The 24,116-nt window shown below is 49.6% G+C and overlaps 1 protein-coding gene across 1 annotated transcript in view; it reads right to left on the reverse strand.

Annotated features, from left to right (window-relative positions):
* Nucleotides 1-24,116, reverse strand: part of LOC122391848 (agrin-like) — a gene marked incomplete at its 3' end in the record, with an annotated part of 94,099 nt that overhangs the window by 54,237 nt on the left and 15,746 nt on the right. Inside the window, exons 5-9 of the mRNA XM_043386150.1 lie at nucleotides 18,852-19,067; nucleotides 16,198-16,413; nucleotides 5,849-6,067; nucleotides 5,341-5,400; nucleotides 3,799-3,893 (exon numbers count right to left, since the gene is read on the reverse strand). Coding sequence (XP_043242085.1) covers nucleotides 3,799-3,893; nucleotides 5,341-5,400; nucleotides 5,849-6,067; nucleotides 16,198-16,413; nucleotides 18,852-19,067 — 806 coding nt within the window. The remainder of the gene's footprint in view (nucleotides 1-3,798; nucleotides 3,894-5,340; nucleotides 5,401-5,848; nucleotides 6,068-16,197; nucleotides 16,414-18,851; nucleotides 19,068-24,116) is intronic.

Raw genomic sequence — 24,116 nt, forward strand, 5'->3', positions numbered from 1 at the left:
GATGCCAGCGCATACATCACGAATGTATGTGCAGGCGACAAGGGTGCCCCACGGCTTACTTGTAAAGGCGCAGGTCTATTCTGCATAGAATACAGCTTACATAAGGACATATGTTCAGAAACGCCTATGTGATACGACGCTTTGGATGAGAGATGGAAATAACTATCCACATGATGGTCACATACTGTTCTGCGGGATTGTTACTAAATTAACGTCTCCTTGCAGGTCGTATGGCAAAATTAGCAATCACACCATGGTCTTCAACCAATAGGCATTGCACGAAGGTGCCCTGTAGCAAAAATAACGCAATAAAAATAACACCTATTTGGAATAGCGTGGTAGCCTTAGAAATAGGGTTCATCTTTATCATGTCCTTCTAGAAATAGCTATTGCCAATCATAGGCAGCGTACCACTGACTGATATTTGAAAAGAAACATATATCTGATCCCTGGTGGCTGCCCAATGTTTGCCTTCCATGATGCGGGTACTTAGACCTTCCCGGGGCAATGTTTGCCTTGATCGATAGCTGCAAGCTGACCGTCCGTGACTGATAGATGGCCAACTCGTGTAGCTAGGAGAGTATACGAGTAAAATGGGGACACCGCACAGCGCTGCAGCGACTTCCACGTGGTCGTTGTTCAAAATTTCATCGTCCCCCAAAAATATCTACTTTTGTTGTTCTATTTGCAAAGTCGCCTTTTTAAATGAGAAATCAAGTGGCTTTTCATCAATCGGTGATACGTTGGATGCTTCCGATCGCGATGGAATGGAAAGTTATAAAAAAGAATAGTAAGTGGATATACATTAGTGTATATTTGACGAGTATTGGGCAATCACCATTGAAAAATGGTCGCGACTACATCGCCGGAGACGTTCAAGAGGCTCTATTTTTAGCGCAAATACTAGCGTCTAGGCGTCTAATTCAATTTTCGTCCCGTAGTCTAAGGCAAACAGCGCATCCAAAGGCTGCGGAGAGTGGCTGTCTGATTCCCGAATCTTTTTAGCTGTCGGCGGTATCACCCCATCTCTTCTGAATCGGTCGAGCCACAGTCGAGCACATTACCGCTGGGCCGGCGGCAGAATTTTACCGCCCCTCTCCGCCACCGGGCGGGATGGGGAATTCGCAGAGTCCGGAGGCGTTTCGGCCGGAGGGCGGCCGCCGCCCGAAGATGGATTCCCCGCGGAACAATGCGCCAGACTTTTTGCCGGCGGCAAATCTTGTCGGGCGGGCGGTCGCGCCCGGCGGGCCGCGCACGCTCCGCGTCATCAGTCCGCTGGCATCGGCGCTCGGCGGCCGTCCGCGCGGGCCTTCCGGCCGCCTCCCGGGCACTTCCGGTTCAGTTCCGGCGCACTTCCGGTCCGGCGATCGCGTGCCGTGCCGCTGCCGGCCCCTCTCGGATGAACGGCATAATCGAGCACAGCACGGCGGAAGCTGTTGGCCAATTAGCGACACTGGACAAAGGGGAGCCCTAGCTGAGAGAGAGGGGAGACGGCTGAGAGAAGGAGGGAAATGCGAGCACGGAGCGGCGAAAGGGGACAATAGATGCCTAGCATTCATACAGCATGGCGAGACACGAATGATGCAATGTGTGATAACTTTTGTGTAATGCAGCGGAAAAGCCCGAGATCTTAAGTGGAAATACACATGTCACTGAGGCAGCGAGTAGCGACAGTAAGGAGTGCACATTATCGCGTCTGTAGAAAGCTCTCCATTATACCTAGAGCAGCTTCGCAGAAAGCACATGTCTTCGACATGGGATGCTTGCTTTTACAAAAGGTATTATATTTCCACAGGATATATCGTATTCGTTTTTTAATGCAGTGTCAGTCGGAAAATTGATACTAAGTTACGCAACGGCAAAAAAACGCAAAACATTTCTAGAACAATAACCGTCATAGATGTTTTCTCGAAAACCTTCGTGCTCACAATGCCAGATCGCCGCAGCCTACAAAAGCGTTACCGGTTGTGCAGCTCGGCGCTCGCTCCCTTCGGTTCGTGCCACTCTCGCATTCCTTGCCAACCCTCCCCAATAACACAGAGGCCAACCCTTTCCAATCCAGCCATCCGGCACGGAACATTAAGCCCACTAAGCGAAATAAAACCTCCCAATGCTCGAACCATGCTGTTATAAGGACGCGGCCCGCGCCCTGTAGCCGAACTGGGCCAGAAGACGTGCCAAGACCCTATCTTCCTGCCAGGAACGGTAGTGCAGTCGAGAACGGGGTGGGAGCGGACGGCGCCGGGGTACGGCAGGAAATTCAGAACACGTTTCTCGCTTCCCTCTCGTAGAATTATAATCAGCCTGACATCCGGTAAAACAGTGAGAACCTGTTCAGATTCATACTGATTCATAATACAATTATAAAAGGAATCTATAAGACGATGAAATGCAAATGTATCAGCTTTTTATTTAAAAAAAGCTACATACGTTGCTGAAAATTAATACCAAGGTAACACAAGGGACCAGACCTGAGATGAATAGATATCAACTTCGGAAGAAAAAAGCGACGAACAGCTGTGAGATGATAAACTTTTGGCGAACTGATGCGGTGTTGCTCATTAAATTTGAGAACTAAGGAGTTTAGGTTGTGTCAACTTACAGTAATTACAGGCCCTAATTAGACATACAGAATACAAAATGACAGCGCAATTTCATACCCGCTTGGCAAAGGCAACAACCTGGCTAATCTGAACTAGCCTGAATGCAAACGAATGTCGATATGAGGCCCAGCGGGATCGTTCTAAGGGCTTAGAGCACTCGATGGCTATGCAAAACCATAAAATGCACTCCCCAAAGTTGAAACAATCTTAATCAAGTTGGACGTCAGGCAACGTAACCAGATGTAAATGAGACTTGGCTACTCTTCGAAATATCGTTTTATACTAACATTTGACCACTTAGAAGGGATAGTTTTATCTTGCTTGCCTATTTATGCGCCAGGTCAGCGATACACGCTATCCAAAGGAACCCCACATCGCCATCTCACGGGCCCACGGCCCCCTCCGACGTCCCGTGAGCGGCGCAGACAACCCAACACCGCGCCTTGGCGGTGAGATCGCGGGCGCGCTGTGAGGTAATCGACTTCTGCTGGGCGGGCGATGGCGCCCAACAGGGCCGGTATCGCCCATCGGCCGCCGGTCGGCCACTAATTATCGGCCCAAAGTGACACGGCACCGGGAGCACGGCGGGCGGCGCGGGCACGGCTTCGATCGATCAGTGGGGGGGGGGGGGAGCGGCAGAGAGCAGAGACGGATCCCCAGAGAGACCGCGCCGCCGCTTCGGACTCTCAGCGCTCGGCTGTTCCTTCTGACTTCTTCGCGTCTCTTGTCTAGGTTTTTGTATTCTACCATGGTCTCTTACTGACTCACGCTCATGTCATTGTCACATCCACGTAATTGCTTTGTTTTTCTTATCCATTTAACAAATCATACAAAACCTACATATGTTATACGGAAAGATGATATCGTAGTTACAATGTCATTACATATTATATGACGCGCTTACAACTTTAAGTGAGAAATGATAACGGAAAGAAACCAGAACCAACAAAATAACCCACCGAGAGCCCCACCACCGCCATCTCTCACTCCTCCACTAAAACACGGAGAGAGACGGCGCCGAAAGCTGGGGATTTGTCCGACTCAACAATAGCGAAACGGCCAAGAAAGAAGAAACACTGCACCGCCGGCGGCTTTGCGTCATTGTTGAGAGAACGCACTGACGTCTACAGACATCGCCACCTCTTCACCTCAGGCAGACACGCAGACAAGTGTGGGTACAAGAGCCGGTACTTACCGGTACACAGGTACGCGGACAGGTGCAGGCCGCCTCCCCGTTCGGTCGACTCTCACAGATACCGTAGTGAGGACAGTGTTTGTTTTCGCATCCCTCTGAGGAGCGGTCAGAACACTTGTCAGACGTCATGCTTTGCAGCAACGCTGTCATCGGATGACTAATGGTATACGCGATGATACATAGATGGGCCGAGACTGGGCTTAGCAGCAAATGACAAGGGATATTTTTAGAACGTTGTCTGATGTGTATGCTGTAGTAAACATCCCCTTATCGGCACTTAAGATTTAAAGGTGACAGCACATGCTATGCTATAAATATTAAATACGTCACCCCAAGAAACGAACAATCAAGTGATGCTGGTTCCCAAAAATAGTTTGCATCAATAGCAAAACAGAACCAAAAGAATAATCACGTCAAAGTGCAAACAACAGAGCGATAAGTGAAACAAAGACTTTGCAATTCCAAAGTGAAAGAAAGCGAATGAGCTGCAATAAAATAAATTCAGTCATGCCTAAGATTCCTGAGGCTAATAATCATGCTTCTGCAGAAAGATGGCATCTCAATAGTTCTCATCTATCAACTAGCTCCTTTTTCGTTGATCAAAAGCTCTTACGTACATTTCGGGTAAGGGTGGCTAGCGAACGGGCCCCGCCGAGCTTGACACAGCCAACAGTTATTGCAACACGCATGTAGACAAAGGATTACACTGCCCTACTGAAGGCCTATTGTTTCAATTCTCCAATCCCCCGATCAGCACAGTTGTAAGCTGATAGCGGATTGATAGCCCACGTGCAATTTAGCAGAACTGCTTACGAAGCATTAAATCCATTCCTATCTAACAAAAGACGCCGTCCAGATCATCTTTCGGAACGCCAATAGCGACGTCAGCTCCTTCAGCCGCCTCATCCAGCGAACCTCGGCCACCTTTACACCTTTCCACTACTCCCGGATAAGCGGCTAAGGGCCTGACCCGGATCCCGACTCCCTCCCCTTCCCACCCCCCTGTCCAAGCTGATATCGGGCTCCCCACGTCCCACTATATTCTGGGAGACAGCGGCGCCGACCGGCTCGGGCCGTCCGGGCTGGCCCGCCGCGCCGTCGCGTCGGCCGCCCAGAGCGGGGCAGTGGAGCGCGCCATACGTGCCGAGACTGCGACACCGGCAGCCCTGTCGGCTGGGCTCAGAGTCCTGGTTTGGCCGGACAACCGACCAATTGAGGACAGTTCCGAGTCCGGCGCGGCGACCGGTGACCTCCTGAGCACACCAAAAATGGTTGCAGGGGAATACTGCGGTCGCTACGCATGACTGCAGGTGCTTCGTGGACGGATGAGCTGACTAAACTTGTTTCACTCAGCTAGTTCTAGCTTATTTAGATTATCATCAACAGACATGTGTGGCACAATCTGAGATAAAATCATAGAACTAGAGAAAAAAAGAGGGATATAGAAGAAATAAGCACAGCTATCAAAATATGTATACCACAACGCACAAGTGTCATGCACGCGGATGCATGCGATAAGCACAGAGCACTTGAAGAACATACCGTCACCCGGCATTGGCAGAGTCATGTCGATTTCAGGACTCGGAGTGAGACTAACGTTCGCTAGAAACGGGGCACCGGGGAGGGCACGTGAGAATAGGCAGCGCTACTTGCAAGGCGTTAGTCGTCAACGGTGGGCAAATCACAATTCAAAAACATGGAAGTGTAAGTACAAGCATTCCTCTTCTTCCCGCTATATGGACTGAAGCCATGTGAGCCATGAGCGTTTTATGTACTGCACCGATGGAAGGACTTTGGGTTACTCGACTAAATAAAAGCTACTTACGCAAATGAGCGTCTAGCCCCATAATTTCTCGATAAATACTAAATTTAGGAAGCTGCTGAGCTTGCACCATGATCAAGTGCCGAGCATATCGCAAGAAACTGGTGACTATCCGATACACGCATGCCCCTCTTGATCATTATCACCCTCTTCATCATTATGACATAGTGTTCACTAGAGCTTTCACAGCACCCCTTCAACTCCACAGGGGCACACGTTCCCACTTACTGCAGAGTCCGATGTACTGCACCCGCAGGTCCAGCCTCTTCTCGCAGGCCTCCAGGCGCAGTTTACACTCGTTATTGTACGAGGTACCGTCAGTGGCACAGACGGGACTGTACTCGTCTGAGCAGCGCGGACAGTCACAGCGGGGCTCCGACCCCGGTCCTTCGGAGCGGCATACACCGCCGTACGGGCAGCGGTGGGTGGCGCACGGGTCCTGGGTGCCTGAGGGAGAGAAAAGAGAGGTGAGAAGGGCATCAGAGGGCAGCCGTGGGTGGCGCATGGGTCCTGGGTGCCTGGGGGAGAGAGGTTAGGGGGCACCAGAGGTCAGTGGCGCACGGGTCCTGGGTGCCTGAGGGGGAGAGGATAGAGGTCAGAGGGCATCTCAAGACAGCGGTGGGTGGCGCACGGACCCTAGGTGCCTGAGGGGAGAGGTCAGAGGCAGCACATGAGAGGTCAGGGGTGGGTGACGCATGGCGCACAGGGTGTCTGGAGAAAATCAACGCCAAGAAAACAACAGCTTACTTTATCATGCAGCTTATAATATCCATGCATGATGAGAATACAGATGAGACATTTCACCCACGCAGTCATTTATTTCGAAGCGATGTTACTAACCACAAGAGAAACGTTTATCCTCAATGTTGTTGAGCTCCACAAACACTTGAATAAAGGCCGCAGAATAGAGATGCAGCTCAAGATGACCCTTGGGTACTTGTGGTCTCTTCCAGATGCATTGTTTGGAATGAATTACTATTGAGATTCTACTTGGTCCAAAAATACGTAACATCCAATGACGACGTAAGGCTCCTAAGTGCCAGAGCTCTACACTCTGCCTCATTTTAGGCATTGCCTGTTTGGCCCGCGACAAAAGATCGACCCCGCGGGACCTCATTTCACCAGGGCGCGGAGCTTTTCCGACCGGAGCTGCCGCCGAGCCGACCGGCCAGCCGGCCACGATAAATAATAGCAAACTGGCGACATCCCGCGGCCAACTGGTGCGATTACGGCTGTCGTGACGTCACAGTCGCTGATATTTGCGCCCTCTAATTATCCATGGCGAGCCGCAGCCGACCGGCTTATTGGCTGTCCGGGGGCGTCGTTTCGACCCAGTCGAGCGTGGCAGCGACCCTGCAGCCGGCGTCCCGACACAGAGGTGCTGAGACCGACAAAATGGTTCGGTCAATAGGTTCAGAGTCGGCTGAACTGCTGGGGGCGGGGGCGGGGCAGGGGCGGCTGCGAAGTTCGCGTTCGACGGCCCGCCCCGGCGCGATACCGTCTAATTTGCCACGAAGAGCGCGGCCGGAGCAGCTGTAAACAGGCCGAGTTATGGACAGGTAAATTCGGCCAGCACTGGCGATCACGAGCGGCACTTACACCGCATCAGCAGCACCGCTGATTTACGCTGATTGAGCCCAGCGTCAGCCAAAGTGACCCAAAGTGCGCACCAAACTGTGCCAGAGCTGCTGCGGCAGGTAGGCAGCGGCGATAATGATTGGCAGTTAGCAATGGAGGGAGGGACCTGTAGGCGGAGTGGGCAGCTAGCAGGGCTGTGATTATAGGCCAATGTCACAAAAGGGGTGATTGGGCTGTTATGAGTTTGTTCAGGAGTCAAAACAGAGCTGAGGTGGTCAAAGTTTTTCGGTCACTGGACAGACAGTGAGATCGACAGCATGCCACTAAAAGTGAGGTTCGGGAAAACTGTATTACAGGCACGGTACATTTAGGTATGTTGCGTGGCAAATGAGAAAACATGCAAGCAAAGTATCTATTCATTCGTTGTTGTTTTTTACTTGCATAAGAAGCAGATTCCAACAACACTTCGTTGTTCTTTGAAATTCCAGTTAATGTCTTTCCAAATAATAAAAAGCTTTATGTCGCAGCCAGCCAAAATACAAATGTGAAGTAAGTAGAATAACATGAAAACCCTAAACGTCCTGACATTCGCGGGGTGGAGCAACTGTCCTGCACATTTTGCCACCGTGCAAGCTCGACGAACAGAGGCGAAACGTTAAGGCCCGTCTCAGGACTTCATCAGTTCCTTGTTCCGCCGCCGACGGACGAGCGAACCGGTCAGTTGGCATCGCTCGGCCAATCTCCGGACTCTGCGGATTTCCGCCGAGTGTTCTCCAGTAATCCTGGACTGAGGCGCTGAGCAGTGTCGACCTGTTCACTGCTGAGCCGGGAGGGAGGTGGGATCCGGCCCTGCAGTAGCCGGCAGCGTCAGCTGATTCAACTGGAGACTCAATCTCAACTACTGACCGTCCATCGACCAACGTTTCCGCTTTCTGAAGCTCCAAATCTCAGCCTCTAGCCTCCTAATCCGGGACTTGTAGTTGACACCACAAACACGTTCCCTGATCTCCGCTCCAATCTGACCTGACCCGACCTTAACACCAACTCTAGACAGCGGCTCAGCCCAGCCATCTCCAATTCACTGCGGCAGACATCATGCACCCCGGCCGGCCGGTCCGATCCCACGGCGTCTGATAGGGTGACACGTGTCGACGGACTGCCACCGTGGACTCCGACCCTGCCAGATGGATGATCGGCCCGGACGCGCCGCCGCCAAGTTGGCAGGGCCGCTCGTTTGGAGCCCTGCGCCGCTGGCCGGCCCGGCTGCTGAAATGACCTCTGGTGTGACGACGGAATACGAGCGTCATCAGGGACCCGAGTTCTGACGAGCCCTGGCCGGCTCTGACAAACGAGCTATCACGCTCTGCATAAGTTCGGATGGCCGAGGTTGGAACCTCCGCGTGCCGGCTGGGAGAGGCTTTAAATTATATTTCGTTTCAAGAGCTGTTGCTTAACCCTATTAGTGGCAGGGGGGGGGGGGGTTGTTTTTATCCAGTATCCACCCCTCAGTTTTTCGGGAATATCTCCGAAACCGCTGACGCTACGATGCTGAAATTTTCAGACTTTTCCTAAAACTAAATTGGGCACATTCCCTGAAAATTTCAAGTTCATAACTTTACCAGGGGCGGCTCCAGAGCACTGGGAATTGGGGGGTCCTATTCGTGAAGCGAGTCATTTGGGCGAAGATCACGATGCTGCACCAGTTTTACGAACAGTGAATGAAAGGTATCATGTGATACATATACAGTTATTGTGCATCCTCTTTTGACACGTTTTTGCTATAATAGGCGGATCCAGGCGTCCAAAAAGGGGGGTTATGTTTTACCTCCCAACATAGGTGCCCTGACACCGCCTATGCATGACCAATACAATTGTAGTCGTTCTCTCATAAGAAAATTGTAACATAACAAGACCATTACCACCCTTTTTAGAAACAGTACCAACAAAAACCTTATTTACTATACTTTTTGTGTACCCCCAATCTCAATGATCTGTATCCGCCTATGATTTTTGAAAATGCATAATTTTAGGATCCATGTGAATTCCTGGTTCATTCTCTATCGATCGGCAAAAGTTGCGTTAAGATTGGTTCAGAAACCTGGCCGTGATAAACAGTCTAAAATGTATCTGCAATTTGCCTGTTTTTACCCCCCTCTACCCCCCTATTGACATTTTTTAATTTTTATTTTTTAGAAATGTAGATCACGTTGAGCGAAATCGAATGCCGTTTGAATTTTGAAAATCGGCCCGTTAGATCTCGAGATATCAAGGAGGGGTCGTAAACAGCCCCCCCTGCCACTAATAGGGGTAGCCAGGAGCCTGCCACTAATAGGGTTAACCCTCGCCCGCACATGGGGGGGGGGTGGTTGCCACCCCCCCCCCAGGCAGTCTTTCTGCTCTGCACTCAACATTTTTAGAGCTAGAAGGCTGATTTTTCGTATAGCTGCTCGTCTATCCTTTGTCGATGTCCACTGAAAATTTTAAGTTTCTGTGATTTTTGGTTTCGGAGATATGACCTTGTTTTTCAGGTCATGTCATGACCCAAATGGCCAATTCTCAACATCTTGCGTTTGCCATGGGCCTTGTGAGCTTTTGACACCCTGATTTCGGCCTTTTTTGCCAGTCTTACCTCCCACCTATCATGGAACATGTTGTTCGACGATGTACAGGGGTCAAGGTCAGGGTCAAGGTCAACCTAGGTCATCTAAGATAATTGCGTTTTAGGCAAGCTGAATTTACTTTTTGTGAATTTTTTTTGACTGCATTTTTGGTAAAAGCTTCTCAAATCATGATTTCATGTGATATGGACCCAAAAACAATCGGTGCACACATCAGTATACACACAGACACACACAGACATACAAACACATATAATTGACCTTGACCTAACTTGACCTGAAATGACCTCAGCAGCAAAATTCTGGTCGGATAGTGTGACAAAGAGGTTCTAGCTGGCTTGGCACCAGAAAACAGCATCGTCATCGGTATTTGATAAGCAGCGCACTTGATATCCAACGGTGACCCAAAACAGCAACATTTTTTAGTTTGACCTGACCTGGAAGGTCAATGACTTAGGTACCTGAGAAGGTAAAACTGGGTATCGTTGGATTCGTCTCTTCCCAAAGAATCTTTTTGGTCTTTACTGCTAAGCTCTATCTCCAACAGGAACGAAATGGCGCGGGGGGTTGGCAACCCCCCCCCCCCCATGTGCGTTCTAGGATGGGAAAATGGCATGTGCGGGCGAGGGTTAATTTCTGTATGAGGTGCCAAAAGCAATGCTCAGACTAAGTGGTAATTTGGTAGATAATCTTAGACTAAACGATGAGTGACCACGTTGATAGTCTAGGGAAAGCGGAAAGTCAACAATTTTCCCAACTTTTCCCGACATCGTTCTTTATACCGCGCCTCTTATCTGTGTGCTTCACTTCTCACACAAAGAATCGTGAGAGAAGTGCCGAAATTGTGAAAAAGTATTCTTTCACATTGAAAGAACACTTGTGTCACGCTTGTGTCTGTGTGCTCCATTATCAATGTCCACTCAAACCACAGTCGCTGTCATCCCAAGGTGACAACACTAGAATCAAAGGATGTGCCATCATCACCAGACTGCCCCCTACCCCAGACATGGTGTGTCAAAAGTGGAAATAGCCGCCCGGCCTTAGTTCGCCAGCCTTGTCAATAGATGGCAGTACCACAATATGGGCAGCGGATCGTGCAATTGACGTCAAATTTTCGTTATCTGCTAAGAATTGAATGGCGAATCTTTTCATGCAAGAATCAAGTAAATCGGTCCACAACTTTTCTAGCAACAGAGATATGAAGTCAAACACCCTGCCAGAGCGGCGGCCGCTACGCGCCGCCTGGGAGACTGGCGGCGCTGAACGGTTCCGACTTGGCACCTCACTAAAACCTGTTAACTGCTTGGAATAGTTATTATAGCAAAATTTTCATTCAAGTGAGGAATAACTAAGGGCAGGAAGTATGTAGGGTAAGGGCGGGTAAGAGTACGCGGGCGATAAGAGTACGCATCAGCTGTTTCGGTTGCTTAGCAACGCGGGTTTGTCGAGTTCATGAAGTCACATGAAGCCGCCAGTGCGTGCATGTCACCAACGGAACGTGGGCGTTGAGCGGCGACGCTGTTGAGTTTAAGGCGATGAATAGGGTAGTGTGGGGTAATTTGAACATATTTTTACGTCTTCTCCGTTGTACCAAATTCCAGCTCAACCCTGGATGAAGAAAAACTGTTTCAGTAGCGCATGTGTCACTTGCTTTTACCATGTAAGCCTCATTTTTGGACGAGCCGAGCATACCTTGAATAGCATAGCACCACTTCTCCACCAAGTCACGGTGTGTTCAAATTGCCCCACCGTGGGGTAATTTGAACATACTGTCTTTACCTGCCATAAAAACGATAGTCTCGCCAGCACCGATGTTGTTTGACCCATAAACGAATAGGCAGAGCAATTCTAAACATACCCTCATTTGAAAAATCAACACAACAACAAAAATAACAGTTGCAGAGTATCAATATCTGCACGCTGCACACCGGTCAGTTGACAGAATTCGCCTCTCTTCAATTACCAGAATGTCTATCATCTCCGTTCGATAAAAACTCTACCAAACCTTATTTCATCTGTTATAGTGGTGCCAATCGGAACCTGGACATTCGGAGTTCCAATTCTTTATAATGTCCAATTCGGAATTGATTGCACAAAGGTATAGAAGTCTGGACAACATTGGACGATGGCCTGCCACACTTAAGCATTTTTATCAACTAATCGTGCGTAGCATTGATTGGCGAATGGAAAGCTTGTTAAGCTCTCAATATAATGAAAACTTTACGGCTGGTAAAATTACATGATAAACAATATAAATGACGGTTTTGAGTGTTGATAGCTGCATAATTTTCGGACATATTTGGACAAATAGTCGACTTTAACATTTTTGGACGGAAAATCAACGAAAATGCCGGATATTAGACGGATATTAGACGTAAATTTTATAAAACTGGCATCACTTATCTGCTACTGCTTTGGGTCGAAAACATTGGCAAAAAAAAAAAAAACTGGGAGCCCCTGTCTTCATTGAAATTCTCACACTATGTTCAAATTACCCCACGCTAAAAGTTATTTTGCCATTTTTAAAAACAGGGTTCAAGTGCAAATTTCTTGGATTGAAGGCACTGTTTAGGTCATTGTACAACAAGAACCGTTGCGTATTAGGCGCTAGCAATGCAAGATTTTGCGCTGCACTGAAGTTGCAATGACGTGTTGTTAGGCGTTTATCCTTGCGAAATTGATTTTTTACACTGTGCGTCAACATCTTCATTCCCTGAACCTTTAAACCCCGTTCATATGATAGCCCTTTTAGTTACGATAATTTCTCTCATTGGTCGTATTGTCATGCCACTTATGGATTTTCCGTAATTTTGTGTTATTCACACTATGTTCAAATTGCTCCACATGTTCAAATTACCCCACCCTACCCTATTATTTTCGAGCGTTATGATATTATTATGATATGGTACAATAATTTTGATACTTGGCAGTTGAGATAAGGTACATTTCCGTGATTGTTGTGGGAAACTTGTGAGGTTATCTGGGGAAATACTGTACAGTGCAATATTCTGTTTGCGAAGTTTTGCACAACGTTTCGGGGTTGTTTTGTGCGCGAATTGCATGTACGGTAAGAGGACGCACTGTTCAGGAGGGTAAGAGTACGCAGAATTATACATTAAATCGAATATACAGAAATATAGAATTATTAATCTACCGCTCAATGACGATTGTTTTGTAGGTATATCATCAATGGAGCACTGTGATGCAGATGCGTACCCGAAATTCTTCCAAATACGAATTATTCTCCTTTTTGATTGTGCATTTTTTCAGAAACACACGACGTGATTATTTCCTGATTTATAGACTTGAAAGATTTATTTTATGTTTTTCATTTTGGATATTAGAATTAACTTAAATGCCTTCTGAGTTTGAAGTTAAGCATTTGGACAGTGCAAGCTGCATAGGTGTGTGTCCATATGCTTGCGTACTCCACCCGCCTGGCATGCGTACTCTTACACACCCCATATGGTAAGAGTACGCAAGTGTAACGGTTCAGAAAATGTCAGTTTTAGACCACTTCCATTTACGCTGAAGGATCGTTGCCCCATGGGTTGATGGCTAATTCAATGAACTTTAATATTCCCTATTTGCGATTTCTTTCCTTCAAATATTAAACAAATGAGAGCAAGAAATCCACTAAGTGCGTACTCTTATACGACTTCACCCTATGCTTGTGTGCGTACCGTGTAAGCCAAGAAACTGCATTAGCAGATACTCGCTAATATTAGATCCAGCCAAGTCCAAACGCATTCCAGGCGATGTGTTTCTGATGGGTCAACAATAATTATCGTTCGAGGGCGGATACAGTTTTAACAATACAAAAAAAAATATTTTTGCACAGCTCTATTCCTTGAATAATTCTCTTCAACGCCTCATTCCTAGTTAAGCGAATTAGCCCACCCTGGTTGAATAAATAAGGCGATTTCGCCACAAGGTCGCGGAAAACCGACCGAAAACGGCCGCGCTCAACATTAATTTGGGCATGCAGACTCTTAAAAACTCGCATTGGGCGGGTAGGGTTTCCCATGTATTGGCTCCAAAACACCGTATTCGGCTCCCGAATACGTCCAAGTGACCCGCCTCGTTCCTAGTTAAGCTCTAATTAGATCAAGTGACTCATAAGGAGCGAAAAAGCGACAAAAAGCATGAATTTCCCTATGGCGGCGGGCTGCCGGGTTGCCAGACGGCGCACCGGCTATTTCCACTTTTGACACATGACCATGCAGACGTCCGTGTTACCATCTGCCCCGTCCCTTCTCCTCTACCGCGCTCCGCCACAGCGCTGGCCGGCGCAGCCAATATCGGCTCACGGGCCCGTCGAATCGGAGCGTTTTTGTCGCCTGGGGACCTATTGTGCTGCGGGCTGGCCTCTCCAAGGTCGTTTACCGGCGCCTCGGCCCTCGCCATCGCTTCACGATCAAATCGCCGCGGTGGGAGGGTGAAATATGACATCGTGACGGGCCGCGGCCCAGGTAGAGCTTCCAGCAGAGCGGAGGTGCCGGCAGCAGAACAGTCCAGCCCAGCTGCAGGCTCACAAACGGCGCCTGCCCTCGTGAGATGTGCGTCGAGCCGCGGCCGCGTCTAATCAAGTTCAAAGTTTGGCAAGGTGGCGAATTTCCCATCTGGCGGCAGCGCAGGCACAGACGATGAGAAGAATTCTCATTTTCTGGCGAATATAAATGGCAGCCCGTTTGAGGCCACGCACAGCGCAGCAGTCGTCTGATAAAACAGGCCGAACCGAGACTTTTGATGGTAGGGCACGACAGTTGGAATTGGAATAGATACGACACATGATCAAAGATTTGAAACATGGGGCGTAAAGGTGAATATCCTATTTGGCGACATCAGATAACCTAATGCCTCTTACCCATAGCTCTCTTGCTATAGTCTAGCACGACTTAGGTAAGGGAATGACGCAGTAGTGGCCTGAGTTGATGAATGACAAGCAATAATGTTGGAGGCAAAAGCATCTTTCCCATCCACATTGCAAAACAATATTTCAACGCCATCAACAAACCTTTCTTACGTGATGCACTAACTTACTCAGAGCGTGATCTGGTGAAATTTATTTAAGATTTATGATGTCAATTCGAGAGAAACGAGCTAATATCATCCTGCGTGCAATTTATTTGGGAATACGTGCCTTAAATTGGAACTGGTTGACAGCACAATTAGAGATTGAGGCGGTAGTCAGCACTTTAGGCTTCGTTGACACCAATGCCTGTCCTTGTGTGACGCTGAAACCGCAAATGACTTGGGTCATCAGGGTACAGCGATTGACCTTTCACGACAGGTAACTTCTCACATATGTGGGAGGATTATCAGATCACAGATGTATTTGCAATATTGGGTATTTGCAGTGACTAGTGAGAACAAGAGACCAATGCCAAAAGTACTACCTATCTAAACTTGAAAACATTAGCAAAAACGCAATGAAGCTAAGAGAAAGCCTACCCCCACGCAAACGTTTTCAATTGATAAATCAATTGCCGCAAGAAGCAATGCCTTCCGTACGGATTGCGGAACACGGTGCGGGGTGTGAGTGTGGGTGCAGGTGAGGGTACATGTGTGGGGAAATGTGCTGGTATGGGTACAGGTGCGGGTGATTTGCGGGTGCGGGTACAGGTGTGGGTAATGTGCTGGTATGGGTACAGGTGCGGGTGATGTGCAGATGAAGGTTCATGTGTGGGTAATTGTGCTGGTGTGTGTACCTACAGGTGTGGGTGATGTGCTGATATGGGTACAGGTGTGGGTAATGTGCTGATATAGGTACAGGTGCGGATGACGTGCGGGTGCGGGTACAGGTGTGGGTGATGTGCTGGTGTGTGTACGGGTGTGGGTGATGTGCTGGTGTGTGTACGGGTGTGGGTGATGTGCTGGTGTGTGTACGGGTGTGGGTGATGTGCTGGTGTGTGTACGGGTGCGGGTGATGTGCGGGTATGTGTACAGGTGCGGGTGATGTGTGGGTATGGGTGCGGGTGTGGGTGATGTGCGGGTGCGGGTGTGGGTGATGTGCGGGTGCGGGTACAGGTGTGGGTGATGTGCTGATGTGGGTACACGTGCGGGTGATGTGCGGGTGCGGGTGTGGGTGATGTGCGGGTGCGGGTACAGGTGTGGGTGATGTGCTGATGTGGGTACACGTGCGGGTGATGTGCGGGTGCGGGTACAGGTGTGGGTGATGTGCGGGTGCGTGTAGAGGTGTGGGTGATGTGCGGGTGCGTGTACAGGTGTGGGTGATGTGCGGGTGCGTGTACAGGTGTGGGTGATGTGCTGATGTGGGTACACGTGCGGGTGATGTGCGGGTGCGGGTACACGTGCGGGTGATGTGCGGGTGCGGGTACACGTGCGGGTGATGTGCGGGTGCGGGTGCTCAGTGCTCACCACAGACGCCGTAATGCAGCGCGTGCATGGCTCGACCGCTGCGGCACCTCTCCAGCTCCAGACGGCACGTGTTGTCGTACGTGCGGCCGTCGCTGGCGCACACGGGACGCACCACGGGCTCGCACGTGTCCGGGCACGTGCAGCGCGCCACGCCGCCACGGTCGATCTTACAGCGCTCGTACTCGGAGCAGCGCAGGGCCGAGCACGGATTCACACCTGCCGTGCAAAAGAACCGTGCACTGTTGACCTCGTGCCACTTGAAACTCACGACAGAATGAGAGATCGTGGAGTGAGATGAGCCCACGAGTTGAGCTCAGTTTAGAAGCTCTCTCTACGTCACAGCTTAGCTGAACTCAGACATGTAATCGCGTCGTGTGATGAGGTGTCCTCGGAGAACGGCTCTAATTAACCACCAGGGCTGAGCTGGCAGAAATCAGGTATGCTATGCAGATGACTCCGCGTCACCGCAGCGCGGCCCCGAGATCTCATTGGCAGCTCTCTGAATGAAGCCTAGAGCGAGACCGAATGCAAATGGAAGCATAGCTGTGGTCGGGTCTCGTCCTATAGGTCTGCCATCGTGCTCTTCGGCTTTCGGCCTACCGATATGTGAACGGTATCCGGTGTTCAGATTTACAAATGCCTGTGTCGGTGGAAGGTCAGAGGTCACCGTTCCGGCCATGAGCGGATCAGTTCGATCGCGGTGGACGATCTCCGCTCTACGCCGCACGGATGACACCCGAAATCCCGACATTCATTCGCCGCCCGACCTGCTATTCTGGTGACAGGCCCACCGCGCCATTGTAGTTTCATAAAGTCGGCCAGATGAAATACTCGGCCGGATTCGCAGCCGGAGCGACTGCCCGCGACTCGGCCGAGCCCCAGTTCGGCCACAGCGTCTTTGTCGGGCGGATTTACGTTATAAATGTCGCCGGGTCGGAGTTTAATTAACAAGCGCTGACAGTCATAATTCTTCGATTAATTTAATCAGCAGCGCTGCCGGAGACGAAGTGTTCTGCTCCCTGCTTTTGACCTCGGCTTCGTCATCGCGAAACGCATGGGGATGAGCCACTCAGTTCCCTTGAGAGAGCATCCATTTAGCGGTGCTGCGTTTCCAGGCAACGCACAGGGGTGTGCATCACGTATGCTGACAGGATCACCTGCGGTCACTGCTCTGACAGCATCAAAGTGCAACGCTGAAACTAGATGTAAGGGTCCGGCATTTATTTAATTGTCATTTTAATTCCGATATCAAAAGTGAGCCTGAGGCTCAAAGAGATATGACTGGTTTCTTACGGCGGCGCTTAACGAAACGGTCACGTATCAGCAATAAATTGCCGTCCAAAGTTATTCGCGGCGCTGAAAGGATGGGGGCTACCGTCCTAAAGCCGGCCAATTAATCTGATCCGCTACGTTGGAGCCAGGCAGCGCGAAACGCTGCAGAGCGGCCCAATTCTGTGAGCTGTATGCGACACATACGAAAGTGGAATTAGGGAGAGCCAAAATACATTTTACAAAATACATTTTACTCCTGTAAAATGTATTTTGGCACAATGCGGAAATAAGATAACGAATAATCAACGTGACACATCACACAAAACAATAGTGCATGAATAACAATTGAAGACAGAGGTAAGTGATTTCAAGCCCACAAGGCCTGTAAAACGCAACTAACCCAGCTCATAGTCATCAATATAAAAGCATTGTTATTTCTGAATAAACCAAATCTCTAGCAACCCATTACATATTTTGTTGCACTGAGCGGCGTCAGAAAATATTCATTCATATGAAGCTCTCCCACAGTGCATCCATCATTACGTGAATAATGGGTAACATGTCGAGAGAGCACAGAGGCGGGCTGCACGGTTTCCCAGAACGGACCTCCGTCATCAGGCAGCTCTGTGCTCCACTTGCCGCCCAGATATGCGAAATTCAGATTGAATTTGGACGGCGCCGAGCAATGCCGCCAACGCAGGTCCCGAATATAAATCCCTCGGCGCCACTAAAGGCTCGATGCACCACCGCCCGGGGCGTAGGACTTCTCCGGTGCAAATGACTACACTGAGCTCCTCTCGACGGCCACAGTGCAGAAGCGCCGCGGTCTGCGGCCGTCATCCATCGCCGGCCGGCTCCAAACGGGTCGGTGACGGGAGCGCTTCATCTGGCCCGGCCGCGCCGCCGCCGACCCTCCCATGCGGTGAAATATAATGAACGTAAGAGCACGCCGCATCAGCAACCGTCCAGGGATCAGAGGTCAGCTCCTCCGAGTGCGCCCATTTCCCGACAGCTCCGACGCTGATGCGTACTTATGTGCGATCGGATAAGTTGAATCGTTTGGTTAGACTCGAGCTCCCAGGTATATGAGGTTGACTTTTTGAAGGTTGCTCGACTGCAAAGTTTTACTTCGTGGTTAGGCTTATAAATAATTAAGTCACTTACCTGTGTGCACTTACCTAGGCAACAGCATTCTCGCAGAAAAATGAGAAAAGGCTCTATTTTCCCTGAACTCTTAGCTATGTATAACACAGACGGAAATGGCGGATGATGCTTCGTCCTTAGTGTACCTTTACATCTCACACTATCTCGGTTTATCCCATTCCATCCCATTCTATCCCATTTTCTTTACCACCTCACTTATACCACCACTTATTACTCACCAGAGCTGCACTTTCCCTGGTAGATGACTTTGAGCTGACGTCGGCTGCGACAGGCCTCCACTTGCATGGCACAGAGCGACTCGTAGGTGAGGCCGTCGCTGGCGCAGACGGGTGCCACGCGCCTCTCACAGTGGTCACTACAGCGGCACGAGGCCTGCCGAGAGGCGTCCAATTGGCACACCTGGTACTTCGGACAGCTCACTGAGGCGCACGGATCTGTGGAGAAAAAGAGGGGAGGGGTTAGAAAGGGATGGTTTAGAGCAGAAGTAGCTTGGAACGAGGCGGGGTGAAGAGGGATTGGGAAATAATCGGATGGAGATTGAAGAATTATGTAGTGGCTTATGGACAGGGTTGGTTGAAGAAGGACACTTTTGAAGGAGATCTGTGGCATGAGCAGGGAGGAATATGGTAATACGACACAACATACAACAAGTGTTTGGTGGGGAGCTCATTTGCCAGCAGTAGCATAGTTGTTGTTATCAACAGCGACACTTACCCAATTGTAACGCGTCAAATTATGTCAGAGGGCATTGATTTTGCAACTAAGCCGAGCCTGTTTATTTTACGGGGCGTTAGACCAGCGGCGGGCACCACTGGACGGGTGTTACCGGCTAATAAGGGATCAACAGTAAAGATAAAGGGTTTAAGTGCAAATGAACCGACACTGCTTAATGCTCATTTATATGGTAAGCCAGCCCTGATGAGAGTATTTGCAATAACTATCACTATTGCTTAGCAGAGCTTGGTAGCTTTGTGTGAGTTGTGTTAGGCTCTTCTCACTCTCACTTGCGCATCAAACATTTGCAAGAGTTCGGTGTCGCATAACCACCAAAAACTACATAAGCGACCAGACAACCCCACCGGGGGTATTACAAAGACAGCGGCACTAATCTCCAGACACAACCCAGGCGTCCTGGCGCTGCGAGCGCAGCCGACCGCCTCTCTGCAGCCGCGGCGGGCCCACAAAAGACGCCGTTACACACCTCCGAATTGGCCGCGGCAGCGCGCCGGCCGGCCGGCCGCCGCCTCGCCACGCCAACCTGGGTGGCGTTGTTTTTCTTGGTTAGATGCGGCGTCGGTGGCGGAAAAAACAGCGCTGTGGAGGTAGCGTGACGCGCCGGCGGCTCTCCGGGGCGTCCGACAGGCAGCCATCGGACGAGATCCGTCCCACTAAATTCAGCCGCCGCCGCCGCCGCCACCGCCGCCGCCGCCGCCGCCGCCGCCGCCCGCGGGGCGACTTTGTTTTCCGGTGTTGGCCGCCACCGTCGCGGCTCCGCAGAGATGGCCTCTCAGCGGGCCGTAAAGAAGTTGGATCTCCGTGGTGTTATTAGGATGGGACAATCAAACGGGACCGTCCTCTGACCAATGACCGGGAGGAGATCCGAGCGGCCCTGGGGGCGGGCTGGAGGCGGAACCAATCGAACACCGACGGCTCGGTCGGCAGTTGACAACACGAAGCTGATGACTGATAGTCGGCTTCCAAGGCAGATCATGTGCTAGGCGCGGGTTAGTGGGCCAAACTCAGATAAATTGATGCTCAACAACTACGCCCACAAACGGAAGACCTTGGAAGTTACGAAGATGTGTCAGTAAAAGAGAAACCGAGTGTGGATTCATCATTCGGTAGAGTGCTTCACCAGCGCGTTTGTTACACCACAAAAGGGAACGGCTGAAGATGCTATGGACTGACCTAGAGACGATTCGAACATAAATTCAGCACGGCCACTTATTCATAATATGTGTCATCGCTGGCTATATTGAATGCTGTAACTGAATACACTCCCGCCCGAGTCGCGTTAGCTTTTCAACCCGTTTGGCTGGAAGTTCAGCAAGGCGGGAGCAACGAATGGGCAGCCGTTTCGAGCATTTACGACACGTAAAACTGCAGGTTTCATTTCAACAGGTGCACACGATTCGGTTGATCGAACGGTGGCAGTTAGGTCACTGCAACAAGGCACGCTGAACAAAATGACTTCCGTCTCCTGAAATTGTCCGTTGGCTTGGCCCGCTGAACCAGAACGACCCTCTATGTCACGCTAACACAATAAAAGATAGTCCACACAACTTGAGCCCTCAAGCCAGTCCACGTAAAAAAAGATAAAAAGAACACACATGCGCAATCTTCAATCGATTGAATCGCTTATGTAGGACGAACAATACTTTCATTCGAAAAGACACTGCCAAAAACCAATTCAGTGAATGTAGCGATAATAACATTTTAGTTAATTGGTCTCTACGCATATTCATGGTAATGAGTGTGGTGTTTTTTTTTAATATGAAAATACAATGGATATGAACACTACCAAGCACTTTCAGGCCAGATAAATAAACAAACTATAAAAATAATCATTATCCTCGTTGAGAGTCCTCAATTGTCAGGGAGCCGGGCGTCTTCTGGAAGAATAGCTGCGGAGTGCACACATATCGCCTACTTTGCGGGCCGAAATGGCTCGTCATTTGCCCTGGTGCTTGATGGGAGCGGGATGGCGGTACCGCGCCGCGACGAGTGGCTTCGTTTTACGCTGGGCTGCCTCCCTCCACGGTGAGACGGTCCGCGGTCAGGCCGCAGCAACACTGGCGAGATGGACTAGAGCGAGCGCAGAGGACCAGCAGAGATGCGTGGGATGCCAAGGATCAAATTATGTAAAAAAAAAAAATGGCCAACGAAACTTCCAAATTTTGTCAATATGTGACAGTAAACTCATTCTAAATATTTTAAGTAATAGATCCTTTTTCATGATAAATATCATTGCAATTAGCTTCTTACCAACCAATCACCTGCACCAAAGGCCAACAATTCTGAGCCGCCAATATCCCAGCCGTGACTACACCCTGCCGGAAGTGCAGGGTGCCGGCTCATCGACGGCGAATGCGGCGGCAGCCCAGATTGCCACGCCTGGAGAGCAGGGCGGGTCTGGGCGGCGGCGGCGCCGGAACGCGCTGCCGCCGGCCGCCGCAGCCATGTCGTCTATGACGGATGACGTTCCGGTCGACGGGTCGCCACAGCCACCGGCCGAGACTGCCGGTGGTGGGGCTCTGACTACGCCCTACTCTGTCCGTCGCGCTTGGTGTGGAGTGTGTGGAGGAAGATGGGAAGCAGTTTTGAAGAGAGCCAATGAGTGAATGAACGAAAGTGGGAGGGAGAGAGAGAGAGAGAGAGAGAGAGAGAGAGAGAGAGAGAGAGAGAGAGAGAGAGAGAGAGAGAGAGAGAGAGAGAGATCAATGAGGAAACAAAGAGAGGTGTATGAGCTTGACAACCCGGAATATACGAAGTTGTGACCCTACTATACTCGAAGAACTGGGGTAAAAAGTTAAAAGTATTCAATTTCCTGGAGATGGGAAACAGTGTAGGTACTAGTCAGACAGCTAATGTGTGCAAAAGACACGAGTCTACCTTCCGAAACCCAACCAGCAACTGCAATCGTAGAATCACGTGTGATATGGCTGGAGGCCAGTGGGTGGCAAGCTGTCATCAGCCATTTGTGACAGTCGCTAAGCTTTTGATCAGCAATCTGCAATCCAATCTCATCAAGCATCCAGAAATATGCGTTCTACTGAATCTGGTGTCTGAAGTCATTTAATTAAAGTAAGAAAGCTGATATCCATCGCCATAAAAATGGCATTCAAAAAGCCTATATATTGCTTTATCTCATGCTTCACAAATAATTTTCATTCGACTTTCATGGGGGAATGCATGGCTTCCGGACTACGCCAAGTACGCTGAGTGTTTTTGATGCACTGCTTCCTTCTGAATTGTGACTAAGTTCCGACTGCCAACCATCAAGGAGGACACCGTACAGCGATTGAAGTAGCACACACAGTGCATGATTGAGGCATACGGTGGAAATAAAAATCCTACAGACGAATGGAAGGAGTTCGGCTGACAGCAATGTGTACTTATCGACAAGAAGCCGAGTCCAATACTCCGACAATCTTTGCTAGCAGTCAACAGTGCAGACTGTCCGTAATGATCAAACTTTTGTCCGCGACCGGAGACAGCTGTTATTTGTGCTGAGCTAGCAAAATTGTGAAAACAAAGTTAGCGACGCTTAGACATGGAAAACAGCCAGAAATGGAGGGATATATGTAGTTCAAGCGATATCATGCAAAATTGACAAAATAATAATGCGTATATATAAGAAATTATTGTCTTCCTCTCACTATCGTATGTGAAGAAATACAAACAATATCATTATTTCATGGCAATGCAACGGCCACATACAAGCTGTGTTAATGGAATTATTGCTGGCGCGATGGTGGTGAAGCAGCAATTATGACGGTGACGGAGTAATTATTGGAGTGGTGCCTCGAGTGCGTGTTTGAAGAAGCGCTTGCAGTGAGTAGCAATTGTAGTGCTGCTTGGAGTGGCTTAGCCGCATCAAGTGATTTATGACAAGGAGACACAGCCCGGCTGAATAGCACCATACATAGTCGGAAACTGAGTGACGCAACAGTTAGCCACCCACGATCTCAGAGTGGTGACAAAAATAGCACACTGTTAGCTGGCCCAGATGGCAATAACACTGTCATTCTGTTTGACAAAACAAGTTATAAACCATAACCAAATATAGCTGCGGTTTTAATTAGATTGATTTCTAACACACAAAAAAGCTTCGGTATCAAATCGTGCAGTAAGAGTAAGGATGATAAGTCGTAAACGGAAATATTTACTCACAAATTGGAATGGCTATTGAAAACTGAACCATTAGAAAATCAGCTTCTCAGCACAACGTTATATAAGTGTTATATAGGTGTTATATAATATGTTATATAGGCATACGTATTTACCATTATCCTCTCCCCAATCCCGTTCATCGATCTCCTCGTGACCCCCACCCCACCCGTGCGGCGCTCTCCCAGGATACCACATCCTCCCACCTGACCACTGCCACTGCCATTCTCTCCATTAGCTACCTCTGCCGTTGACTTTCCGAGCCCACTGAGGCAGACATGTCACCGTTTGGAGGTCGGCAGTCAGCAGCCAAATGCCGCTCATTAGCATGTGAGTGAGCCGGAGAGGCCGGGGTGGCCCCTCGGCCCCGGCTGTCTCCGTGTTCTGCAGTCGGGATGAATTATAGCCAGAGACGGGACTGTCAGCGGCAGGCTGAGCGCGAGAGAGCCGTCCTCTAAAGGCGGGTGGACTATGGTCCCTTGTTACTGCAAAATCACGACCGGTTCAGTCTGAACTATTCGTCAAATCAAACGAGAGGAATTGAATCAATGTATTAGTTTCCAGTAATGTAATTTGTTCATTTCAATTGCAAT

Source organism: Amphibalanus amphitrite, unplaced genomic scaffold, assembly GCF_019059575.1.
Source record: "Amphibalanus amphitrite isolate SeventyFive unplaced genomic scaffold, NRLGWU_Aamphi_draft 000458F_arrow, whole genome shotgun sequence".
NCBI classification, from domain to species: Eukaryota; Metazoa; Arthropoda; class Thecostraca; order Balanomorpha; family Balanidae; genus Amphibalanus; species Amphibalanus amphitrite.